General features: G+C 45.3%; 1 protein-coding gene across 1 annotated transcript in view; it reads right to left on the reverse strand.

The window, feature by feature from the left end:
- LOC121581306 (sickle tail protein homolog) overlaps positions 1–26874 on the reverse strand; it is a 66924-nt gene that overhangs the window by 22770 nt on the left and 17280 nt on the right. The window contains exons 2-5 of the mRNA XM_041896842.1: positions 8628–8914; positions 2487–2682; positions 2059–2257; positions 1278–1374 (exon numbers count right to left, since the gene is read on the reverse strand). Coding sequence (XP_041752776.1) covers positions 1278–1374; positions 2059–2257; positions 2487–2682; positions 8628–8914 — 779 coding nt within the window. The remainder of the gene's footprint in view (positions 1–1277; positions 1375–2058; positions 2258–2486; positions 2683–8627; positions 8915–26874) is intronic.

Below are 26874 nucleotides of genomic sequence, written 5' to 3' on the forward strand. Positions count from 1 at the left end.
TTTCTAATCCAGAATGGGAGCTTGCCTCGAAAGGATCAACATACAGTCAGTAGTACATTAGTGGCATGTAGCATGATTTCAATTCAGTCCAATATAGTGATCCTATAACATGGCTAATGTGATTATTGGAAAAAAGACAGTTATGAGAAGAGAGAGTTTATCATATTATCAGGATCATGGTATACTGACTGGTACTACAGGGAATTCCTGTCATGTGAGAGAGGAGCTCATGAAAACAAAAAGCTTGATCTTGTTACCTCAGAGTAAAACGAAAAGCGAATAGTAAAAAGACTGACATTTCCTAAAAAGGATCCAATTGAATCATGCTCGTCTGCCCAGTGGATTCTAGAGGCTCACGAGATATTGGTTCCTCTGACTAGGAATCTCAACATCAGCAGGAAACCAATGCAGGGGGGCATCATAACTGCTTATTAGGGTATACCCAAACACAGAAGAAAAACCCTGCTTCTTGTCCTGCTTCTGCTACAGTCGAGAATACACAAGGCTGCTTTTATCCCTGTGTGTGTCTCAGAATGATGAGCTAAGGGCCCCTGGCAGTGGTGTAAAGTACTTAAGTAGAACTACTTTAAAGTACTACTTAAGTAGTTTTTTGGGGGTATCTGTACTTTACTATTTATATTTCTGACAACTTTTACTTCAATACATTCCTATATAAATGTATGTACTGTTTACTACATACATTTTCCCTGACACCCAACATTTTTTTTTTTTTTTATACTTAGAAGGACAGGAAAATAGTCAAATTCATGCACTTATCAAGAGAACATCCCTGGTCAACCCTACTACCTCTGCGTGTGTTTAAACACACGCTTCGTTTGTAAATGATGTCTGAGTGTTGGAGTGTCCCCTCTGGCTATCCATACATTTAAAAAAAGAAAATGGTGCCATCTGATTTGCTTAATATAAGGAATTTGAAATGATTTATATTTTTTACTTTTGATACTTAAGTATATTTTAGCAATTATATTTACTTTTGATACTTAAGAATATTTAAAACCAATATTTTTTTACTTTTACTCAAGTAGTATTTTACTAGTTGACTTTTACTTTTACTTGAGTCATTTTCTATTAAGGTATCTTTACTTTTACTAAAGTATGACAATTGGGTACTTTTTCCACCACTGGCCCCTGGTTAGGGATTTAGGAGCGGAAGCTTCCTTGATGTCAAAGGTATTGCACTAGACAACTAGATTTAGGGGACTTAGGGGAGTTTGTGTGCTTGGCCGTGTTGCCATGCGGGCTCAGGCTTCACTCACCCTGCCGTCAGCATTGTTGGGCCTTGTGTTGCTGCGATTGAAGGCGTGTGCAGGGTCTTTGTGGTACACCTTCAGACAGCAGTGAGGTGTGATATTTCTGGAAAGAAGACAAACATGTCCAAAGTTACACTGGTTGAAGTAAACACAGGTTGTCGACATCTAACAGCATAACAGTGAACTCCACTCCACTGTATAATTGGAAACCCTCCCGGTACTATATTCATCAGTCTACTGTAGAGGAGTGTCTGTGCATATTAGGGTGTGGTTAAGACAGACACCCTGTTATCAGCAGCACACGCTCAGACATGGGCCTCCTCTCTTGTTGCCTCAACAATACCACATTTAATGCCTCCCTGCCTAAACTGAAAGAGCAGGAGGTGGAGTATTATTAATGTGACACTTTGGACGCTGAAATGCCAAAGTAGAGACAAAATGACTTGCAAGCCTCCCCTGTAATTTGAAGATCCATACTAAAAGATGGATTGCTTTAACAGCATAGATGAGACATAATTTATTGAGAAAATCTGGATTTAGAAAACACAAAGCAGTGTTATACTTGTATTACTATATAGTAGTATACATGGTGCTGTACACAAAGCTTGACAATCAATTTTTTGCCCAACCCCAGCATACCGTAGCATTAGGTAGTATCATATTACTGTACCCTGTAATCTTTCAAGTATTGCACTATAGACTAGCATAACATGCTTATTGGAGGGGAAAAGTCATTAAAAAAAGCACAACAGGAAGTAAAGTCAGAAATGTAGCTAGATGAACTCACCTAACATCAGTTAGCTCGTAGTACATGTTTCTTGTGTCATCCTTGATGTAGACAGCCACACTGGGAGACTCCAGCATCTTCATGGTGAGCTGCTGGGGGAAGGCACTCACAAACAGAGCCCGGATGGTGTCTCCACTAGTGAGTTCATTGGGCATCTGGATCTGCTTGGTCTCCTCTGCATACTGCAGGTAGAGCACACCTGGAGGGGTGTAGGAGGAGGACACTTGTTTGTAACAACACCAGTACAGAGAGAGAGAGAGAAAGAGAGGGGACAGCGACAGGGAGTGAAAGAGAAAACGTGTGAGTGCTCAAGGAGAGAGATCGTGTGAGAACTTGAGTGATAGAGAAGGCATGTGATCACACACTGAGAGCCTGTGTGACACAGAGCATGCAAGAAAGAAAACCCCTGACAGCTCCATAGTACCTACCTAGTGATCTGTCCCTGGTCTGGTAGGCAGAGTGGACCACCGGCAGGCTGGACCGTTCCCGGCAGCCCCGGGTGAAGGCAGAAGGGCCGTCTCCCTCCGACATGGTCTCCAGAGACTCCAGAGAGGCCACAGAGAGGTGCTCCAGCTGCTCCCCTACACTGGGTGGGGGGCTGGCAGAGTGCTGGGGGCTCCTGATCTGGATAGGCAGAAGGAGAGACAAAAATTGAGAAACTGTCACCAACACACGCTCACTAAAGTCCTGTAGTCATGGATGCGGTGTATTCAACCTTAAGTAACATCTACTTCCACTGCATGACTGTGAAACATGCACACACGCACACAGTAATAGTCTTTAAGTCACTACAAATGTGTCATTCTCGCAAAAAAAAACTGATATAATGGACTGGTTCTGTGTGTTTGGCAATGACCCATATGTTTCATGTCTCCAAAAGAAGGGACCTGATTGAGTTCATCATAAGCCACCAACAACCCTTCAAAATGAAAACAAAACCAGATGATTTTGCTACCATTTTGTGCACAATCAATCACGTGTGATGTGAATGTGTCCCTGATGCATCCTGCGTCTGTAGGGGGACTTTTGGGGACATCTGCAACCTGACACAAACACACTGAGTCACTCACTGCATTTACATTTTAAGCTTGGCACTGACTGGGCTATGGTGACACACTGGTGAATAACCACCTCAGGCAGCTGTGTGGATCAGAGTGCCCTGTCCACTTCACTTTGACTAGCATAATTATCATTACATTATTTGATGCACAGGAAATAAGTTGAATATATGAAATCTACATACAGTGCCATTAAAAAGTATTTGCCCCCTTTCTGATTGTCTTTTTTTTTTTACACTGAATGTTTCAGATCTTCAACCAAAACCTAATATTAGATAAAGGGAACCGGAGTTTCCAAATAACAAAATAATATTATACTTATTTCATTTATTTAATTACCAAAGTTATGCAACACCCAATGCCCCTGTGTGAAAAAGTAATTGCCCCGTTATACTCAATAACTGGTTGTGCCACCTTTAGCTGCAATGACTGCAACCAAACGCTTCCTGTAGTTGTTGATCAGTCTCTCACATCACTGTGGAGGAATTTTGGCCCACTCTTCCATGCAGATGTGCTTTAACTCAGTGACATTTTGGGGTTTTCGAGCATGAACTGCTCGTTTCAGGTCCCGCCACAACATCTCAATCGGGTTTAGGTCTGGACTTTGACTAGGCCATTCCAAAACTTTACATTTGTTGCTTTTCATCCATGACCCAGTTGCACTTCAGCTTCAGTTCACAGACGGATGGCCTGACATTCTCCTTTAAAATTATCTGATACCGAGCAGAATTTGTTCAGGTCCTGAGGCAGCAAAGCATCCCCAAACCATCACAATACCACCACCATGCTTGACTGTTGGTATGAGGTTCTTACTGTGGAATGCAGTGTTTGGTTTTCACCCGACATAACAGGACCCATGCCATTCAAAAAGTAGACTCAAGTTTGTAAAAAAGCACCTGGAAGCACCTGAATGGTCGTCAACACTCCTGGAAGAATGTTCTATGGACAGATGAGTCAAAAGTTGAATTTTGGGTCCCGCCAAGTCTGGCGATAACCTAACACTGCATTCCACAGTAAGAACCTAATACCAACGGTCAAGCATAGTGGTGGTATTGTGATGCTTTGCTGCCTCAGGACCTGGACGACTTGCCATCATTGAAGGAACCATGAATTCTGCTCTGTATCAGAGAATTCTACAGGAGAATGTCAGGCCATCCGTCCGTGAGCTGAAGCTAAAGCGCAATGGTCCAAAACACAAAAGCAAGTCTACATCAGAATGGCTGAAAAGCAACAAATGTAAAGTTTTTTAATGGCCTAGACAAAGTCCAGACCTAAACCCGGTTGAGATGTTGTGGCAGGACCTGAAACGAGCAGTTCATGCTCGAAAACCCACAAACGTTGCTGAGTTAAAGCAGATCTGCATGGAGGAGTGGGCCAACATTCCTCCACAGCAATTTGAGAGACTGATCAACAACTACAGGAAGCGTTTGGTTGCAGTCATTACAACCAGTTATTGAGTGTAAGGGGGCAAATACTTTTTCACACAGGGGCATTGGGTGTTGCTTAACTTTGTTTATTAAATAAATGAAATAAGTATCACATTTTTGTGTTATTTGGTCACTCAGGTTCCCTTTATCTAATATTAGGTTTTGGTTGAAGATCTGATAACATTCAGTGTCAACAATATGCACAAATAGAGATAATCAGAAAGGGGGAAAAATAATTTTTCACAGCACTGTATACAGTATAGCCTAGTATTAGTACACATGCTTTGTTTCAATGTTTACTCAGATTCGGTTCAACTCTGCATCTACAACACAACTATTCTATGTCTTTGTCAACATAAGCCTTGTTTGAACATGTCTTTTTTGACACGGTTTGTTATCTCTATACTCATAAAGATATCCAGTAAAGATATCCACATTACCATAAGAACAATGAACATGGAATAACACTACGTACATTTTGCCTCATGTTTATTCTCTATCAACATAGTATTGGTCTCTCCTTTCTGTCCCATAATGGCAAGGTCTTACCACTAATAGTAAAACATGAGAGCAAATTTGAGCTCAGAGCAAACAATTTGTTTAGTTATTCAAATGTACTCTGAAAGGCCTCTGATAACTTCAAGTGTGGCTACTGGCTAGAAAAACATACTGGTTACATCTGGTTATTCTTTCCAAATAAATTTACTTCATCTTGAAGAAAATATGTTCAGCATATTTGTGCTTATAATGCGTTTGAAGATTAGGCCAGCTAGAGAATCTACCTGTGCTGGAGTTTAAGGCACCTACAAGTCCAATACTTTACAGACTCCTACACTGGAGTTTTAACTTGGCTATGAAACAAAAAGGACTGTCCCATTGTTTAGTAAGTGGGAATAAAACCATGTACTACACATAATATTTACAGACAGGTACAGTGTAACTACAGTGTAATTACAGTTCACATTGTGATAGTGCTTACAACTGTGATTCCGGTTTGAAGCTGGCACAATAATGCAACAAAGTAAACGTAGCACATTGTAGCTACTAAATGTTTAAGCCAGCGTCACTAAAGTGGGATTCACCAATCTGATTAGCAAAAGCTTGCAAAAAGTCCCCTCTAGAAGGACCTTGCCATTTCTGAGGGGTGAAAACAAAAGTTCCACTTTGTTCAGCTACAAGCCTCTCAAACCAAGATGGACCCAGCCTGTCAAGAATTTATTAGAACAAAAACACTTCTAGGTGTGCCCCCAAAACCACTGAATCCATCTATCCAATATGGACCCCAGCTACAATTGCATACCTCTCAACCATAAGGTAGCACTGTCACTGTTCAAGGTGTTACTAATAGTGAAGTGAGGGGAGAACACAGCACAGTGAGCCCACTAGGGATGAAAGCTGGGGCCAAGCATTAGTTTGCTCAAATGTCCCACTTTGATCTCCTCTAATTGCTGGCAGATGCATGGGCAGAGACCAGAGAGACCAGACCATGGTCCATCTGGTGAGATGCCAGGTGTTTGAACACATTGACAAATGTTTTATCCTCAACCCCTCCCTTTTATTGCAGACCATTAGAATGATCACACTGGGTAACAGGTGGGTGGATGAGCATTTTACTCCAACAGCAATGTGGACTTCACTACATAAGAAGAGGGCTATGGTTACACTGCTCCTAAAGTCATTGAAACCATTCCATTACAAAACAGTGAAACATTTTATAACAATTGTACACATTTTATAGCAACTCTATACATATACACATACACTGAGTGTACAAAACATTAAGAATCAGTGTCACGGAGGCTCTCCGTTGCTCTTATCCTTCTAGATCTATCTGCTGCCTTTGATACTGTGAATCATCAGATCCTCCTCTCCACCCTCTCCGAGTTGGGCATCTCCGGCGCTGCTCACTCTTGGATTGCGTCCTACCTGACAGGTCGCTCCTACCAGGTGGCGTGGTGAGAATCTGTCTCCGCACCATGTGCTCTCACCACTGGTGTCCCCCAGGGCTCAGTTCTAGGCCCTCTCCTATTCTCTCTATACACCATGTCACTTGGCTCTGTCATATCCTCACATGGTCTCTCCTATCATTGCTACGCAGACGACACACAATTCATTTTCTCCTTTCCCCCTTCTGATAACCAGTTGGCGAATCGCATCTCTACATGTCTGGCAGACATATCAGTGTGGATGTCGGATCACCACCTCAAGCTGAACCTCGGCAAGACGGAGCTGCTCTTCCTCCCGGGGAAGGACTGCCCGCTCCATGATCTCGCCATCACGGTTGACAATTCCATTGTGTCCTCCTCCCAGAGTGCAAAGAACCTTGGCGTGACCCTGGACAACACCCTGTCGTTCTCCGCTAACATCAAAGCGGTGACCCGATCCTGCAGGTTCATGCTCTACAACATTCGCAGAGTACGACCCTACCTTACACAGAAAGCGGCACAGGTCCTAATCCAGGCACTTGTCATCTCCCGTCTGGATTACTGCAACTCGCTGTTGGCTGGGATCCCTGCCATTAAACCCCTACAACTTATCCAGAACGCTGCAGCCCGTCTGGTGTTCAACCTTCCCAAGTTCTCTCATGTCACCCCGCTCCTCCGCACAATCCACTGGCTTCCAGTTGAGGCTTGCATCTACTACAAGACCATGGTGCTTGCCTACGAAGCTATGAGGGGAACGGCACCTCCTTACCTTCAGGCTCTGATCAGACCCTACACCCAAACGAGGGCACTATGTTCATCCACCTCTGGCCTGCTAGCCCCCCTACCTCTACGGAAGCACAGTTCCCGCTCAGCCCAGTCAAAGCTATTTGCTGCTCTGGCACCCCAATGGTGGAACAAGCTCCCCCACGACGCCAGGACAGCGGAGTCACTGACCACCTTCCGGAGACACTTGAAGCCCTACCTCTTTAAGGAATACCTGGAATAGTATAAAAGTAATTATTCTACCCCCAAAAAAAAAAAAAAAAATAGTGGTTGTCCCACTGGCTATCATAAATTGAATGCACCAATTTGTAAGTCGCTCTGGATAAGAGCGTCTGCTAAATGACATAAATGTAATGTAAATCAATGTAAATAGACATTGATGTGCTTCGGGTGTAGGCACTAGACTAAATTGAAATGGGGAAAAAACCTAAATAATAGATCTACTGGTAACATAGGCTACACTCTGACTAGGAAGTGTGTAGGGCAGGCTATTGTGGGTATCTGCTTTCCTCATATCGAACAAGTTTATCTGCAAACCACCAACAAGTTATCACTAGCCTACCTTACAAACATCTGCACTATACCTACTGTAACTGCACAACTGGGGGTAAAGTAGGTAAAGTAGTCTTGTGTACTTTCAATGATTACCTGAACGTAAATATCAAAGCCCGTAAATATCAAAGCCTCAATCCGAAACGATAAAATCCATCTTTAAAATTCCGACGCTGATTTTAAATGGCTCAAGGTGAGCGCGCGGTGCGTGCGATGCGCCCTTCTACTCAATTCCGAACAAAACAGGAGGCTTCTTTCGCAATGACTACAACAAGACGGCGTTCGCTGGTAAAATGTGCTCTCCTTGAACTTGAAGCGACATCAGGTGTGGCCCAAATGCTGGTCTGGACTTACCTGTCAAACTTGCAGAACAGTCAAAGTTTGTTTTTACTACATGGGCGAGTGCATGTCCACACTTCTATTATAAGCGCGCGCACGGCACCTCCCCTCTGACGCCGCAAAGGCTATGCATACAGACAGAGCGACTGCTATTTCAGGTAGGCTGGACCATAGGCTAATCCTGACGTTTTTCCATTCTTAATGCTGTTTTACTGACAATGTTTATTGACTTCTCTATTTCCATGATTTACATTAGGCTATTTTCCAGGCCAGACACACCCGACATGACACCATAGTATTGAATTCATGTATTGAATGTATTGATGAAATAGCATCTATCGAATTTAATTGCCAATACTTTCAGTTCTACATTATTTAAATTCTACTCACACCAATACAATAACAACACCAACCTACAAGTGTATAGCATCCCATTATGGAGGGAAATCAGAACCAACAAATTATTTAAAAATTGTTTCACTTACATGGTCTCTGAGGTGGTCCTGATGGCCCATGATGACAGCAGCATGGTGAGGATATCTCTGCTTCAAGTGCTCCAGGAACGCCTCTTTCTTCCTCTCTATGTCAGCGTGCTGCACGGTCAGGGGGTCCCTGGCGCTGCGGGGCCCTTGCCCTCCGATGGTATACCTCCTGGGGACAGTGCTAAGGGAGCGCGGCTCAGAGTGGTGGTTCTGGTTCTCTAGGTTCTGCTGTCTGTGGAGGCGCTCTAAATCCTCAGGTGATGACAGTCTTGGGTTGTTGTTTCCTGACTCTATTAGTAAAACAAAAATAAAGAGGTACGAAATATTAAGTTATCTGGATTCAAACACACCAAACACATATATGTTGTGATTTAAAAAACAACATCAACCACTCTTACATAGATTCTGACACATGCTCACTAATATATCTACCCCTGGATTGTTAATTGGACTCATTCTGTCATTTCTTGATTTCCTGTTTAGGTTTTTGATTATTTGTGTATTTGTATTGTATTTGCGAGCCATTTTACTGTTGGAGCTATGTAACATAAGCATTTCTCTGCACCTGCTATAACACCTGCAAATCTGTGTAACCAACCAATAAACCTTTATTTGATTTTGATGAGGGTGTTAACTGTTAATCATGACAAGCACACATCCAAAGACCATGCATGTGTACAACAGTATTTAATGTGATGAGCAATCATAGCTGTCTGTTTCATGAACCTTCAGAAAGTAGTTTTGTCCTAAAATATTATATTGGTGACAGACTATGCTGCACTCATCTCTGGTCATGAGTTCAAAACTCAGTACGTTCATTTATTCATGAAGCGAGCGCACTAATACAAAAGCAACATTAACTGTCACTGTATGCTGCGTTCAAAGATGCAGTACGCACCGCTTCAGCATTGGTATGTATATATTTACCTAAATTAACTCCATCAGCAAGAAGCCTGAAGATGCACAACACACAACTCTGAACTCAGATTTTTTTTTAAATGTTATAAATACAGAATCCAGAAATGTGGATAGAAAAATAAGAAATGTGACCATGTATGGCTTAAGAATGATAAGGCCACCATGGAGTTTGCTTTTGTAAAAGGTGGTATCACCTAAGCATCTTGAATATGAAGGGTTAGAACCTCAAAACAGGCAGACCCAATGAGAGAGCAGTTCTAATCCTCTTTATTCATTATATCACTCAGTGCTGATTTAGTCTGGAGTCAGACTGTCTATAGGCTTGTTGGGGGAGATGTTTGGGCTTTCATCAAAAGATTGTATTGTGGTATGTACTTACTGTACACAGAGTACAGAGCTTCATATTAGAACAAACATGCAGTGGCGACCCATCATTCAGGGCAGGTGGGGTAAAACTTATTTTTTGTTGCCTGTTTTGCATGTTATTTTGGCATTAGTTCGTGTCACATATCAGTTTCCAAACAATGTTAAAAAAAATCATTGAGTTAATAAAGCCACATACAAACATGGTCTCTTTCTTGAGTAAGGCAACTCCAAAATGCAGGTGTTTCAGCCTAGCTCAGTGCTTTCTGTGGTGGAGGGGCAGCCAGCGAAAATACAGAGCAGAGGCGTTGATAATCTTCTCTAGTTGTGCCGTGATTGGCTCAGTGTTCTGTCACTCATGGGGACAATACGTCACCGCAGCATCTACAGGGCGAGTTAGGCAGTTAAAGCCGCCTTGGGTGCTGCCATAGATTTACATTAGAAGTGCCTGTCCAAGATGGCTCAAGGTCATTGGCCACAGATAAAATTACCTTAAATCACATTATATTTACCATAGCTTTGATTGGACTGATCATGTCAACATCATACTTTCACAATCTTAGCTACCAAGCTAGGCAAGCAGTCATTGTCATGAATGACATCGACAATCTACTGGCAAATCATTTTCAATCCTTGTCATATGAAGATAAATAAATAAAATGCATCAGTGGACATAAACATTACACAACAATCTTTATTTTTTTATTTTTTTATTTCACCTTTATTTAACCAGGTAAGCCAGTTGAGAACAAGTTGCAGCAGAGGGTGCAGAGCTGGTGACCGGGGTAGTGGTAGCCAGGTGGAAAGCATGGCCAGCCGTAGCAAAATGCTTGTTGAAATACTCAATTATTGTAGATTTATCGGTGGTGATAGTGTTTCCTAGCCTCAGTGCAGTGGGCAGCTGGGAGGAGGTGCTCTTATTCTCCATGGACTTTACAGTGTCCCAAAACTTTTTGGAGTTAGTGCTACAGGATGCACATTTCTGTTTGAAAAAGCTAGCCTTTGCTTTCCTAACTGCTTGTGTATATTGGTTCCTAACTTCCCTGAAAAGTTGCATATCGCGGGGGCTATTCGATGCTAATGCAGTATGCCACAGGATGTTTTTGTGCTGGTCAAGGGCTGTCAAGTCTGGGGCTATATCTGTTCTTAGTTCTGAATTTTTTGAATGGGGCATGCTTATTTAAGATTGAGAGGAAAGCACTTTTAAAGAACAACCAGGCATCCTCTACTGACTGAATGAGATCGATATCCATCCAGGATACCTGGGCCAGGTCAATTAGGAAGGCCTGCTCACTAAAGTGTTTTAGGGAGCGTTTGACAGTGATGAGGGGTGGTCGTTTGACCGTGGACCCGTTACGGACGCAGGCAATAAGGCAGTGATCGCTGAGATCCTGGTTGAAGACAGCGGAGGTGTATTTAGAGGGTAAGTTAGTCAGGATGATATCTATAAGTGTGCCCATGTTTACGGATTTAGGTTTGTACCTGGAAGGTTCCATGATAATTTGTGTGAGATTGAGGGCATCTAGTTTGGATTGTAGGATGGCCGGGGTGTTAAGCACATCCAAGTTTAGGTCACCAATACGAACTCTGAGGATAGATGGGGGGCAATCAATTCACATATGGTGTCCAGGGCACAGCTGGGGGCTGAGGGGGGTCTGTAGCAAGCGGCAACAGTGAGAGACTTTCTGGAAAGGTGGATTTTTAGAACTAGGAGCTCAAACTGTTTGGGCACAGACCTAGATATTATGATAGAGCTCTGCAGGCTATCTCTACAGTAGATTGCAACTCCACCCCCTTTGGCAGTTCTATCTAGATGGAAGATGTTGTAGTTGGTGGCCTTCCAAAGCCAGGATTCAGACACTGCTAGAACATCAGGGTTGGCGGAGTGTGCTAACACAGTGAATAACTCAAATTAGGGAGGAGGCTTCTGATGTTAACATGCAAAAAACCAATGCTTTTACGGTTACAGAAGTCAACAAATGATAGCTCCTGGGGAGTAGGAGTGATACTGGGGGCTGCAGGGCCTTCTAGTGCGTTGGGTACAGAGAATAAAGGGTGCAGATTTCAGGGCGTTGTAGAATAGATTCAGGGCATTATGTACAGACAAGGATATGGAAGGATATGAGTAAAGTGGAGGTAAACCTAAGCATTGGGTAACAATGAAAGAGATAGCATCACTGAAGGCACCGATTGAGCCGGTCTCCGCGTGTATGGGGGGTGGAACAAATAACTATGGGGGGTGGAACAAATAACTATTTGAGGCAGTTTGAGAGGGACTTGGGGCTCTACAGTGAAATTGTATAATAAGAACTAACTGGAACAGCAATAGGCAAGGCATATTGACATGGGAGAGAGGCATAAAGCAATCACAGGTGTTATTCGAGATAGCTAAGACAACAACTGGTAATGGCGATGAAAGTTTGGTCTGAGGCTAAACAGATAAACAGGACAGGGTACTGTGTAAAGGAACAGTCCAGCAGGCATCAGCTGTGCAGCTGAGTGATCATAAGGTCCAGTGAACAGCAACAAGTCGGAAATCGCAAATTCAACAATGAAGGGTTTAGAAGGAATCAATGGCTAACTACAAGGTCACAAAGCAATCACTATCTTTCTTCCCCTGCCTGCTATTCAGTGGAGAGGGTGTGTGGTCCAAGTCTGGGTTTAAGGATTTAAAACATCTGTCTGAAAGGGTCTCTTTTCCAAGCTTAAAAGGATAAACATTCACACGCAACACCATGGGCCAGAAAAGGTTGAATACATTGGCCATGCTGTCAATCCAGCATGAGTTCTGCCGCATTCAAAACAACTGGAAACTCTGAACTGGGAAATCTCACACTTCAGTGCTTTCAAGACAACTGACTAAAATGGCGCCGGAGGGGATGGCTGCCGTTTTATGGACTCTTAACCAACCGTGCTATTTTGTGTGTTTTTTTGCATTGTTTCTAACTTATTTTGTACATAATGTTGCTGCTACCGTCTCTTATGACCGAAAAGAGCTTCTGGACATCAGAACAGCGATTACTCACCTTGAATAATTTGTCTTTAATTAGTCGGACTAGAGGGATTTGCTCCAGACACCCGACAGGGCCCTCATCCCCATCATTTGCAGTAGAAAGAAAAGGAGATATCGCGGAAGGAGATCGGGGTGCCTGGTATGGAGCCGGCGACGAGTGGCTAATCTGCCTTTGCCATCTACTACTATTGGCCAATTTACAATCGCTTGATAATAAAGTGAACGAACTACAAGCACTTATATCCTACCAACGGGACATTAAAAACTGTAATATCTTATGTTTCACCGAGTCGTGGCTGAACAAAGACATGAATAACATACAGCTGGCGGGTTATACACTGTATCGGCAGGATAGAACAGCAGCCTCTGGTAATACAAGGGGTGGCGGTCTATGTATATTTGTAAACAACATCTGGTGCACGATATCTAAGGAAGTCTCGAGGTTTTGCTCGCCTGAGATAGTGTTGTCTACAGCTTATCATGAGATACTCTATCTACCAAGAGAGTTTTCATCTATATTCTTCGTAGCTGTCTATTTACCACCACAAACAGATGCTGGCACTAAGACCACACTCAATTACCTGAATACGGCCATAAGCAAACAGGAAACGCTCATCCAGAGGCGGCACTCCTAGTGGCCGGGGACTTAAATCCGTTTTACCTCATTTCTACCAGTATGTTAAATGTGCAACCAGAGGGAAAAGAAAACCTAGACCACCTTTACTCCACACACAGACACGCGTACAAAGCTCTCCCCCGCCCTCCATTTGGCAAATCTGACCATAATTCTATCCTCCTGATTCCTGCTTACAAGCAAAAACTAAAGCAGGACGCACCAGTGACTCGGTCAATAAAAAAGTGATCAGATGAAGCAGATGCTAAGCCACAGGACTGTTTTGATAGCACAGACTGGAATATGTTCTGGGATTCTTCCGATGGCATTGAGGAGTACACCACATCAATCACTGGCTTCATCAATAAGTGCATCGAGGACGTCATCCCCACAGTGACCGTACGTACATACCCCAACCAGAAGACAAGGATTAGAGGCAACATCCGCACTGAGCTAAAGGGTAGAGCTGCCTCTTTCAAGGAGCGGGACTCTAACCCGGAAGTTTATAATAAATCCCGCTATGCCCTCCGACGAACCATCAAACAGGCAAAGCGTCAATACAGGACTAAGATCGAATCGTACTACACGGTTCTGATGCTCGTCGGATGTGGCAGGACTTGCAAAGTATTACAGACTACAAAGGGAAGCACAGCCGCAAGCTGCCCAGTGACACGAGCCTACCAGATGAGCTAAATTACTTCTATGCTCGCTTCGAGGCAAGTAACACTGAAACATGCATGAGAGCATCAGCTGTTCTGGACGACTGTGTGATCACGCTCTCTGTAGCCAATGTGAGTAAGACCTTTAAATAGGTCAACGTTCACAAGGCCGCAGGGCCAGACGGATTACCAGGACGTGTACTCCAAGCATGCGCTGACCAACTGGCAAGTGTATTCACTGACATTTTCAACCTCTCCCTGTCTGAGTCTGTAATACCAACATGGTTCAAGCAGACCACCATAGTCCCTGTGCCCAAGAACACTAAGGTAACCTGCCTAAATGGCTACCGACCCGTAGCACTCACGTCTGTAGCCATGAAGTGCTTTGAAAGGCTGGTCATGGCTCACATCAACACCATTATCCCAGAAACCCAAGACCCACTCCAATTTGTATACCGCCCCAACAGATCCACAGATTATGCAATCTCTATTGCACTCCACACTGCCCTTTCACATTTGGACAAAAGGAACACCTATGTGAGAATGCTATTCATTGACTACAGCTCAGCGTTCAACACCATAGTGCCCTCAAAGCTCATCACCAAGGTAAGGACACTGGGACTAAACACCTCCCTCTGCAACTGGATCCTGGACTTCCTGACGGGCCGCGCCCAGGTGGTAAGGGTAGGTAACAACACATCCGCCACGCTGATCCTCAACACAGAGGCCCCACAAGTGTGCATACTCAGTCCCCTCCTGTACTCCCTGTTCACCCATGACTGCGTGGCCATGCAAGCCTCCAACTCAATCATCAAGATTGCAGACGACACAACAGTAGTAGGCATGATTACCAACAATAATGAGACAGCCTACAGGGAGGAGGTGAGGGCCCTGGCAGAGTTGTGCATCGAAAATAACCTCTCCCTCAACGTCAACAAAACAAAGGAGATGATCGTGGACATCAGGAGACAGCAGAGGGCGCATGCACCCATCCACATCGATGGGACCACAATGGAGAAGGTGAAAAGCTTCAAGTTCCTTGGCGTACACATCACTGACAATCTGAAATGGTCCACCCACACACACAGTGTGGTGAGGAAGGCGCAACAGCTCCTCTTCAACCTCAGGAGGCTGAAGAAATTTGTCTTGACCCCTAAGACCCTCACAAACTCCGACATTGCTCATCCTAATATTTATATATTTCTTAATTGCATTCTTTTACTTTTAGATTTGTGTGTATTGTTGTGAATTGTTAGATACTACTGCACTGTTGGAGCTAGGAACACAAGGATTTCGCTACACCCGCAATAACATCTGCTAAATATGTGTATGCAACCAATAACATTTTATTTTATTTTACGTCCATCCATGTCTGAGGACGTCGGGAGATAGCTTGGGCGGCAGGTAGCTTAGTGGTTAAGAGCGTTGAGCCAGTAATCAAAAGGTTGCTGGTTCTAATCCCCGAGCCGACAAGGTGAAAAATCTGTCAATGTGCCCTTGAGCAAGGTACTTAACCCTAATTGCTCCTGTAAGTCGCTCTGGATAAGAGCGTCTGATAAATGACTAAAATGTAAAAATGAGATTAAGTGGAAACAGGCCGCTAGGGGCAATAGTGAGCACTATTAGCTTCAAGTATGTTCGGTTTTGGATAATGGTGGATGGGCGTAAGCATATGCCTCTGATTCCAAAGGTTGCAAGTTTGAATCCAGCGATAGAAAGTTGTTTTTGAGATTTTAGTGCTTTAAGCCTATCCCAAACCTTAACCCTTACCTTAACCATTCAGAATTAATGCCTAACCTTAAGATTTCGGAGTTAATGCCGAAACTAAACCCTAACCGTAACAATTTGGAGTTAATGCCTAAACTTAACTTTAAACACTTCAAAATGTGACGTTTGCAACAACTTCAAAGTTTGCTGGTTGAGAAAGATGGATGAACGTCTAATTCTGATGTGAGACTGTGAGAGCTAGTTGCAGCGTGACACACAGATGCCATTCAAATACTTGCTGACTCGTTACAACTTCAGCTTTAAGCCCGAGGTGATTTCGTCCCATTGTGACCAAGAGAAAGTGGTCTTGTTTCAATTCTACAAAATAATTTTGTATTTTTTCATGTTGAGTGCTCTAAATCCATCTGAGAACATTACAGTGAGATGAGACAGCGTTTGCTGCAATCGCTAGTCTCCCATTTTATATGCCATATTGTAAGCGGAGCTGCGAGGTTCACAGCCAGGGGAGTTCGATCCTTTGTCTGGATAGGCCAGAAAATGTGGCTTGTCTCTCCCTATGCTAATGAGGTGTCTGATTTCACATACTGCATCTCAGGTGAGAGCGGAGAAAGGCATGCAAAGCTGGACAACCAGAGCTGTCACGGAGTGCACAGAAATTGATGTAGTGCTGTTCACAGAGCACTCTGTACACAAACATGTTTATCGGAACCGGTCCAACCTAAATAGGGGATTTAACGTTTAAGAGGATTTAATGTCCAGTATTATGATATGCAATGGTTGATATGCCACATTCATTGATTGTGAGTTGACAAAATGTGCATGCAATAGGTCTACTTATCAATAGCCAATATCATTCTTATGATTGAGTAAAAACCGAACACTGGCCCTACATCAGGCATTTGGTTTTGGAACCAGGATGAGCATTGTTGAAACGTCTAGAGAGGATGTTGCACGGTAGATAACATTTTATGATATTCTGTTCCGTACAAATGGCAGGCTGTGTGGGTGAGCCGTTTGACAAAATTATGAAGATACTTAAAATTCTTTAAATGCTTTACTCAGAGCATGCAAAAGCTGTGTTTACTTCATCTTGACTAATTACTAATGTCCTGTCCACATTATTGTGTAGCATTTAGCACAACTTCAGGCAACGAATGCTGCAAAACATTCAAGTTTACATTTTAAGTGGACCTAAAGGTATGCCTTTGATGAAGGCCATTTCGGCTTAAGCAGAAAATTACTTCTAGAATTATGCTAGAAGGGCGTTGTGTGTGAGTGTGTGCGCGGGTTGTTGGGGAGATGATGTCACAGGAAACAAGTGTCATAGATCTACACAAAGCTGCAGTGTCATAAGAACATACCTGTTGTAGTATAATTACAAATCTTGTATAGGAAAGAATTCAATAATGGGACAAAAGCATCACAGAGAGAAGACTCTTATAGGTTATGTTCAACATAGATTTCCTTCCTGCTCTAAACAATGCCTATCCCACGAGAAAGCCATCCCTCGTTGGTTAAGGCTCTGCTGGAAAAACGGACTCCCATCTGCATGTGATGTTTACTGGGAGATGATTGCTATCTCTCCAATCTAACACAGGCAGGCCTAAAGCAGTAATCAGCCAAAGACTAGAGCAAGTCCAGAAATGGTCCCCTCACCTTTTCAGCTTTTAAACAAAGGGGATACAAGCAGCACAGCCCAGAGGATATCCTCAACCCCGCATGGAGGAAAAATGCATCAACAAAAGGTGTGACACACACTAAGGTCAAGGAGGGTCCTTCTTTGATTCCAGATGAAAGCTGGGCTTGTAACCAGAATACCACAGCTTTTCTATTCTCAACCCAACCAGTTAGATATCAACTAAAGCAAGTGTGTGAGTTTAAATCAGCAAGACTTCCTATTATACTCAGGTTATAAAGGAAGAAAGCATGAGGCATGTCGTCGGGAAACAGAGACAGGAGGCAGAGACAGTAGGCAGGTCAGAGACCCATGTACGAGTCCTGTTGTAGTCAAGCTGGACTATTTACTTTCCTGGAATTAGGTAAGAGGAGCCGAGGGCGAGAGGGAACCTATTCTGGCATGTGCAATGTGCTGTGAAGCCTCCTCAGGAGGGGGGCGGGGCAGGCAGGGATGCACATGTACACAGCTGTTGAGAATTTCAGCCAGGTTTCCCCAGTGCTTCTATCTTGGCTACGAAACCTGTTATTGTTAATTCATCATAACCAGTTAAAGAGGCAGGACTATTTTGTTTTCTGTTGTATCATTTGAGTGCACAGTAGCTCCTAAACCCAAAAGAACCTGGGTCAGTTGGTATCAAGTTATTCACCTGTTATTCACTAGGGGTGTGTGCTGTATCAAATCTCAGCTCACATGTTATTATTACTTCGATGTGCAGCTGCTTGAAGTAACAAAATATGATACAGAAAGTCCACACACAGCCTAATATAATCTGACACTATAGTTATGCATATGTAATTCTGGATTATAACCCAGACCCTACAGTTCATCATGACCTCCTATGTAATCATAGTTGTCAGGAAATATGCTTAGTGTTTGTTGTAAGACTTAAACACTTCAGCGTTCAGACATCTTCTCTGCATATCAAAGTTGCTGACTAATTGATGAGTTTATAAGAAATGGGTTTGTAATCCATCTATGTAATACAGTTTCTATAGTAATGCCACTCGAGAACCTTGTCCTCCCCCTTTAATTTAACCTGCTTTGAATATTTAAGCTTAGCGGTCCCCACTTGACTGAGTGTTTAATTAAGCTAAAACTGGGTGTTAGTCAGCTAATACCAGGAATATTATTAAGTATCTCTATAACTATAGCAACCTCTGACTGCTGCTTTCGTTCAGGTTCAGTTTACTGGTGATTCCTCAATGACACATTGGATAATTATTCACTAACATGACAGTCACAGTATCAAAACACATCCACCAGAAGAATACTGCACAGACCACACGCAGCAAGAGACAAATCAACAGAGAAAGTAAAATCATGAAAAAAAAATTTAGTCTTCACTGAGAATATATTATGCTATGGCCTTACCTCTTCTCCCTCTCCAGTGAGTATGTTGGATGTACTGATATTCCATTCCCTTTGTACCCTATTCCCTTAAACAATATGAACTCTACATTGACAGTGCACACAGTGTTCAGGTATTTCTGTACTGTAAGTTTGTACATGGAACGTTATGGTCAAATGTGTGTGTGTGTGTTTGTGTGTGTGTGTGTTCCTGAGGAAGCTCCATTGTAAAGCTGTCCTCACTTTTTCCAGACACCTTTTTTTCCAGCCCATGCATGCGTGTTGGGGAATACTTGGCTGAACCAATTAATAAACAAATACATAACTTTACAACATAACATGTTCCAGATGGTCAAAGACTTAACAAATGTATCTGATAATATAAATGTACCGTCTGTTTCTCTTTGTCATATTTATTTATTTTTTACATAATTTGTCTGTCTGTGGATAATTGAGTCTTCATTTCCTCAATATCTCTCTGTTCCCTCTGCACAGATGGACTCTGTGGTCAAGGTCACTGTCATGGCCAAACTGGAACAGTTTCCTCCATGAAAACGTTGAAAATAATTACTATTTGGGCCTTTTGTTCAAATCAGCATTCATAGTCTATTAGAAGTGAACCTGCCATGCAAACAAGCATTCAATATAGACTAATTCCTACAGAGCGAAGAGTACATTTTTGTTTTTGTACTCAAACTAGAAAAATCTAGCATCAGCAGTAGTGTAAGGTACTTAAGTACAAATACTTTTAAGTACTACTTAAGTCGTTTTCTTTGGTATCTATACTTTACTTTACTATTTATCTTTTTTGACAACTTTTACTTTTACTTCACTACATTCCTAAAGAAAATAACATACTTTTTACTCCATACATTTTCCCGGACATCCAAAAGTACTTGTTACATATTGAATGATTAGCAAGACGAGAAAATGGTGTCACGGTTTACTAAGCCAGAACCCAGAAGCAGACCAGGACAAGGTAAATTGAAACAAAGGTGAGTGTTTATTTAATAGATCCACGAGTGAGGCTGAATAATCCAGGGAACAGAGCGGGTGGCGTGGATGGGTTGTTGAGGGTGCAGTGGTAGGTCCAGTAATGGCTCGGCAGCCGCCGACCATCAGGCAGAGGTTGGGTGAAGGTTCCGGGTGAGTGACTGCAGATAGAACAAAACGGAGGTAAGTATACAGCAAGTCAAAAAGGTGCAAAACAACAAAACTAACGCTAGAAGTTCCAAGGCTGATACACGGACAAACATACTGTTCATGGCTAACGATCCGGCAGGGAATGGATGTTAGGACAGAGCCTAAGAAGGGTGATGATCAGGACCAGGTGTGCAGATTGCTGATGGGATGCAGGTGCGGAAATCAAGAGAGCTCCCGCCTAGCAACGTTGCCCGGCAACCAGGCAGGGAGCATTCCAGAACCCTCGGGAAACTGGAGATCCCGAGCAGAAAAACTAATACCCAGACAGAAACCGACTCAGACTGCAGGGATCGTTACAGTACCCCCCTCCGACGAACGCCACCGGGCGGACTCCCGGAGCGCCAGGATGGAGGCGGTAGAAGTCACGAATGAGGTCAGCATCTAGGATCTGTCGCCGCGGAATCCAACTCCTCTCTTCAGGACCATACCCCTCCCAGTCCACGAGATACTGGAAACCCCGGCCCCGCCGTCTGGAATCCATGATGCGTCGCACCGTGTAGGCAGGACCACCTCCGATCATCCGAGGAGGAGGAGGAGGAGGCGGAGGAGGCAACAGAGGACTGAGGAGAACAGGCTTGAGGCAGGAGACATGAAAGGTGGGATGGACTCTGAGCGTCCTCGGTAGTTTGAGTCGAACTGCCACCGGATTGATCACCTTCTCCACCACAAACGGACCAATGAACTCGGTAACAACTTCCTAGCCTCAGTCCGTAAAGGAAGATCCCGTGTGGCCAACCAGACCCCTATCTCCGATGGTATAGGTGGGAGCGGGGATCCGGCGACGATTCGCCTGGAGCTGATACCGGTCCGAAACTCTAAGGAGTGCCTTTCTGGCCCGATGCCAGGTCCGGTGGCAACGACTGAATATGGGCCTGAACAGAGGGCACTGAGAGCTCCTTCTCCTGAGAAGGGAACAAGGGAGGTTGGTAGCCATACAGGCACTGGAAGGGAGACATCCCAGTGGCAGATGTAGGGAGAGTATTGTGGGCATACTCAACCCAAGGCAACTGAGAGACCCAGGAGGTGGGGTTGGAGGAGACAAGGCAGCGTAGCGTGGATTCCATCTTCTGGTTGGCTCTCTCCGCCTGACCATTAGATTGGGGGTGAAAACCAGATGTGAGGCTGACTGTAGCTCCAATGGCCAAACAGAAGGACTTCCAGACAGCAGAGGTAAACTGAGGGCCACGGTCGGAAACGATATCACTGGGCAAACCGTGGACCCTGAAAACCTCCCTAACCAGGATCTCGGACGTCTCCGAGGCAGAGGGAAGCTTGGCAATAGGCACAAAGTGGGCGAACTTGCTGAATCTGTCCACGATAGTCAGAACGACCGTGTTTCCCTCAGAAGCGGGCAACCCAGTGACAAAGTCCAGGGGCCAGATGCGACCATGGTCGCCGGGGAATAGGAAGGGGGTGAAGTAGTCCAGAGCTGGGCCGATTGGTACTCTTATTCTGCGCACACACTGGACAGGCAGCAACATAACCCCGAGTATCCTCGGCCATGGCAGGCCACCAAAACGTCTGCGAAGAAACGCCATCGTCCGAGCCACGCCAGGGTGACAAGCCATCTTGCTGGCGTGGGACCATTTGAGGACAGCAGGACGAACCGACTCAGGCACAAACAACCGACCGGGTGGACCGTTACCGGGGACCGGGCTGCGTCCGAAGGGGGCCGCCATCACCTCCTCCTCAATCTTCCACCTAACTGCTCCCACGACGCAGTCCCGGGGAGAATTGTCTCGGTCTTGGACCCACTCTCCTCCGTCTTGGAGAACATCCGGGACAAGGCGTCCCGCCTTGCCGTTCTTAGATCCAGGTCGGAACGTCAGGGAAAAATTGAATCGTCCGAAAAACAACGCCCACCTGGCCTGACGGGAGTTGAGACGTCTAGCCGATTGCACGTAAGCAAGATTCTTGTGGTCAGTCCAGACAATAAACGGTTGCTCCGCCCTCCAACCAGTGGCGCCACTCCTCCAAGGCAAGTTTCACCGCGAGAAGCTCCCGGTTACCCACATCGTAATTCCTCTCCGCAGGCGAAAGGCGACGAGAGTAGTAGGCGCAGGGATGGAGTTTACTGTCCGTGGAGCATCGCTGCGACAGGATGGCGCCAACTCCCACATCAGACGCGCGTCCACTTCAACGACGAACTGACGGGCCGTGTCCGGTTGAGAGAGAATCGGTGCGTTGGTGAATCGCCTCTTCAAATCCAGAAACGCTCGATCCGCCTCCGGATTCCACTTGAAGATCCTGATACTGGAAGTCAAGGCAGTTAACGGAGCGGCCACACGGCTGTAATCCCGGATGAATCTGCGGTAGAAATTCGCAAACCCCAAAAATCTCTGGAGCTGCAATCTCGTACCGGGCTGGGCCCATTCCAGAACCGCTCTAACCTTCTCCTGGTCCATCCTAATCTCTCCCCTGGAGATGATGTACCCGAGAAAGGATGTCGTGTGGGCGTGAAACTCGCACTTCTCGGCCTTCACGAACAGGCGATTCTCCAACAATCGCTGCAGAACCTGCCGGACATGCTGGACGTGGTCGGAAGGTTCCTTCGAGAAGATCAGAATGTCATCCAGGTAAACAAACACAAAGAGACCGATCATATCTCTCAGGACGTCGTTCACCATACTCTGGAATACCGCTGGAGCATTGGTCAGTCCAAACGGCATCACCTGATACTCGAAGTGACCCATCGGTGTATTGAAACCCGTCAACCACTCGTCCCCCTCTCTGATCCGGACCATGTGATACGCATTGCGTAGGTCTAGCTTGGTGAACACCGTAGCACCCTGTAAGGAGTCGAAGGCAGAACTCATCAAGGGCAGGGGATACTTGTTCTTGACCGTGATGTCATTCAACCCCCGATAATCAATACACGGTCGAAGAGAGCCATCCTTCTTACCCACAAAGAAGAATCCTGCCCCCAGGGGTGATGACGAGGGACGAACGAGACCAGCAGCTAGGGACTCCTTGATGTAGGTCTCCAAAGCCTCACGTTCAGGTCGGGAGATACTGTATAACCTTCCCTTAGGGTAGACAGCTCCAGGGAACAGGTTGATGGCACAATCATATGGTCGGTGGGGAGGGAGTGACAGAGCCTTCTGCTTACTGAACACTTCCCCCAAATCGTGATATGTCTCGGGAACCAGGGACAAATCTGGGGGTTTAGCCTCAATCACCTGACTGGGAACCGAATGGGGACAGGCAGTCTTGAGACAGTTAGCATGACAATCAAGGCTCCAACTCGTTACCTTGCCCGTCACCCAATCGAACGTGGGATTGTGTTCCTTCAGCCAGGGGTATCCAAGGACCAGAGGAACATGGGAAGACGGCAGAATGAAGAATGAAATCATCTCCGAATGATTCCCCGACAACAGCATCTTAACCGGTTCAGTCCTCATCGTGATACGTGCCAGACTACTGCCGTTCAGAGTGGTCGCTTCAATGGCTTCCGGCAATTGCTCCTTGGAAAGCCCCAGCTGTTCCACCAACTCGGCATCAAGAAAGCTTCCATCGGCACCTGAATCGATAAAAGCGTTAATCGCTAAGCTCTGATTCCTGTTCATAAGGGTAGCCGGGAAACGGGGTCTGACAGAGGTATTGAGAGGTCGAAACTGGCTCGCTAAAAGTCCTCCCAACTTTAGCGAGCCGCGCAGTTTGACGACCGCCGGGAACAGGTGGCGAGGTAATGTCCCGAACCACCACAGTAGAGGCAACAGTTAGTCCTACGTCTGAGTTGGCGTTCCTCCTTGGTTAACCCGTGCCGCCCTACTTGCATTGGTTCAGAATCGGGAGACAGGACCTCTCCACTAATCCTGTGTGGTGGACGATGATCGACGTATTCTGGTCCAATCCCCGACCCGACTGGAACCTGAGAAGCTGATCGATTGGACGGAACCCATTGCTTCTCCCTCCTTCGCTCTCGGACTCGATTATCCACCCGAATAGACAAGGCTACCAAGCTGTCCAGGTCACTAGGCTCGGATAGGAGATCAACTCATCCTTGAGCTGCTCCGACAGACCCTGGTAAAAGGCCGCTTGCAGAGACTCCTCATTCCACCCACTCTCCACTGCCAACGTCTTGAACTCGATCACGAAGTCGGCCACGCTGCGAGTTCCTTGGTGAAGCGAAAACAGGCGCCTAGCTGCGTCCCTCCCTCGGACGGAATGGTCGAAGAGCTTCCTCATCTCGGCCGTGAACCCCTGGTATGAAGCCATGCAGGGGTCTTGTCGTTCCCAAACGGCTGAAGCCCACTCCAGCGCTCGACCACGCAGTAACTCAATCACAAAGGCTATCCTAGCCTTGTCTGTGGCATAAGAGTAGGGCTGTAGATCGAACACTAACCCACACTGCATAAGGAAAGAACGGCATCTTCCCAGCTCCCCCTCATATTTATCCGGCGTCGGAACCTTGGGCTCACGGAAGGACACAGCTCCAGAAGCGGCAGGCGAGATGGGTGAAACCGGTAGTGGATCCTCCACCGGAAACTTGCGCTGGTTCTGGACCTCCGTCAGACCGGTAGAAAGGTTCCGAACTGCCAACGCGATCTCCTGTAGCTCCGTGCTATGATGGCCCAACATCTTCTCCTGATGGGTAATGGCATGGCGAACAGAGTCCAGGTCCGCTGGGTTCATTACTGGCCGGATCGTTCTGTCACGGTTTACTAAGCCAGAACCCAGAAGCAGACCAGGACAAGGTAAATTGAAACAAAGGTGAGTGTTTATTTAATAGATCCACGAGTGAGGCTGAATAATCCAGGGAACAGAGCGGGTGGCGTGGATGGGTTGTTGAGGGTGCAGTGGTAGGTCCAGTAATGGCTCGGCAGCCGCCGACCATCAGGCAGAGGTTGGGTGAAGGTTCCGGGTGAGTGACTGCAGATAGAACAAAACGGAGGTAAGTATACAGCAAGTCAAAAAGGTGCAAAACAACAAAACTAACGCTAGAAGTTCCAAGGCTGATACACGGACAAACATACTGTTCATGGCTAACGATCCGGCAGGGAATGGATGTTAGGACAGAGCCTAAGAAGGGTGATGATCAGGACCAGGTGTGCAGATTGCTGATGGGATGCAGGTGCGGAAATCAAGAGAGCTCCCGCCTAGCAACGTTGCCCGGCAACCAGGCAGGGAGCGTTCCAGAACCCTCGGGAAACTGGAGATCCCGAGCAGAAAAACTAATACCCAGACAGAAACCGACTCAGACTGCAGGGATCGTTACAAATGGTCCCATTCACGCACTTATCAAGAGAATATCCCTAGTCATCCTTACTTCTTCTGATCTGGCGGACTCACTAAACACAAATGCTTTGTTTGTAAACTATATTTGAGTGTTGGAGTGTGCCCCTGGCTATCCGTAAATTCAAAAAACAAGAAAATCTTGCCATCTGGTTTGCTTAATATAAGGAATTTGAAATGATTTATACTTTTACTTTTGATACTTAAGTATACAGTACATTCAAAAAGTATTCAGACCCCTTGACTTTTTCCACATTTTGTTACGTTACAGCCTTATTCTAAAATGTATTCAATAGTTTTTTCCGTCATCAATCTACACACAGGTTTCTAGGAATAAAAAACATTTACATATATATCACATTTACATAAGCATTTAGACCCTTTACTCAGTACTTTGTTGAAGCACCTTTGGCAGTGATTACAGACTCACGCCTTCTTGGGTATGATGCTACAAGCTTGGCACACCTGTATTTGGGGAGTTTCTCCCATTCTTCTCTGCAGATCCTCTCAAGCTCTGTCAGGTTGCATGGGGAGCATCGCTGCACAGCTATTTTCAGGTCTATCCAGAGATGTACGATCGGGTTCAAGTCCGGGCTCTGGCTGGGCCATTCAAGGACATTCAGAGACTTGTCCCGAAGCCACTCCTGCGTTGTCTTGGCTTTGTGCTTAGGGTCATTGTCCTGTTGGAAGGTGAACCTTCGCCCCAGTGTGAGGTCCTGAGCGCTTTGGAGCAGGTTTTCATCAAGGATCTCTCTGTACTTTGCGCCATTCGTCTTTCCCTCGATCCTGACTAGTCTCACAGTCCCTGCCGCTGAAAAACATCACCACAGCATGATGCTGCCACCACCATGCTTCACCATAGGGATGGTGTCAGGTTTCCTCCAGACGTGACGCTTGGCATTCAGGCCAAAGAGTTCAATCTTGGTTTCATCAGACCAGAGAATCTTGCTTCTCATTGTCTGAGTCCTTTAGGTGCCTTTTGGTAAACTCCAAGCAGGCTGTGCCTTTTACTGAGGAGTGGCTTCCATCTGGCCACTCTACCATAAAGGCCTGATTGGTGGAGTGCTGCAGAGATGATTATCCTTCTGAAAGGTTATCCCATCTCCACAGAGGAACTCTGGAGCTCTGTCAGAGTGACCATACAGTTCTTGGTCACCTCCCTGACCAAGGACCTTCTCCCCCGATTGCTCAGTTTGGCCGGGTGGCCAGCTCTAGGAAGAGTCTTGGTGGCTCCAAACTACTTCCATTTAAAGAATGATGGAGGCCACTGTATTCTTGGGGACCTTCAATGTTGCAGAATTTTTTTGGTACCCTTCCCCAGATCTGTGCCTCGACACAATCCCACAAACTCTACGGACAATTCCTTCGACCTCATGGCTTGGGTGTACTGTATTAGGTTATTAAAAAAGCTCAAATTAATATAATCACATCATTATGATGATTGGAAATGTAGCCTACATGTTCATAAATAATATTTCATTCTCCTGTAGCAG

This window comes from Coregonus clupeaformis, chromosome 14 (assembly GCF_020615455.1).
Source record: "Coregonus clupeaformis isolate EN_2021a chromosome 14, ASM2061545v1, whole genome shotgun sequence".
Lineage (NCBI taxonomy): Eukaryota > Metazoa > Chordata > Actinopteri > Salmoniformes > Salmonidae > Coregonus > Coregonus clupeaformis.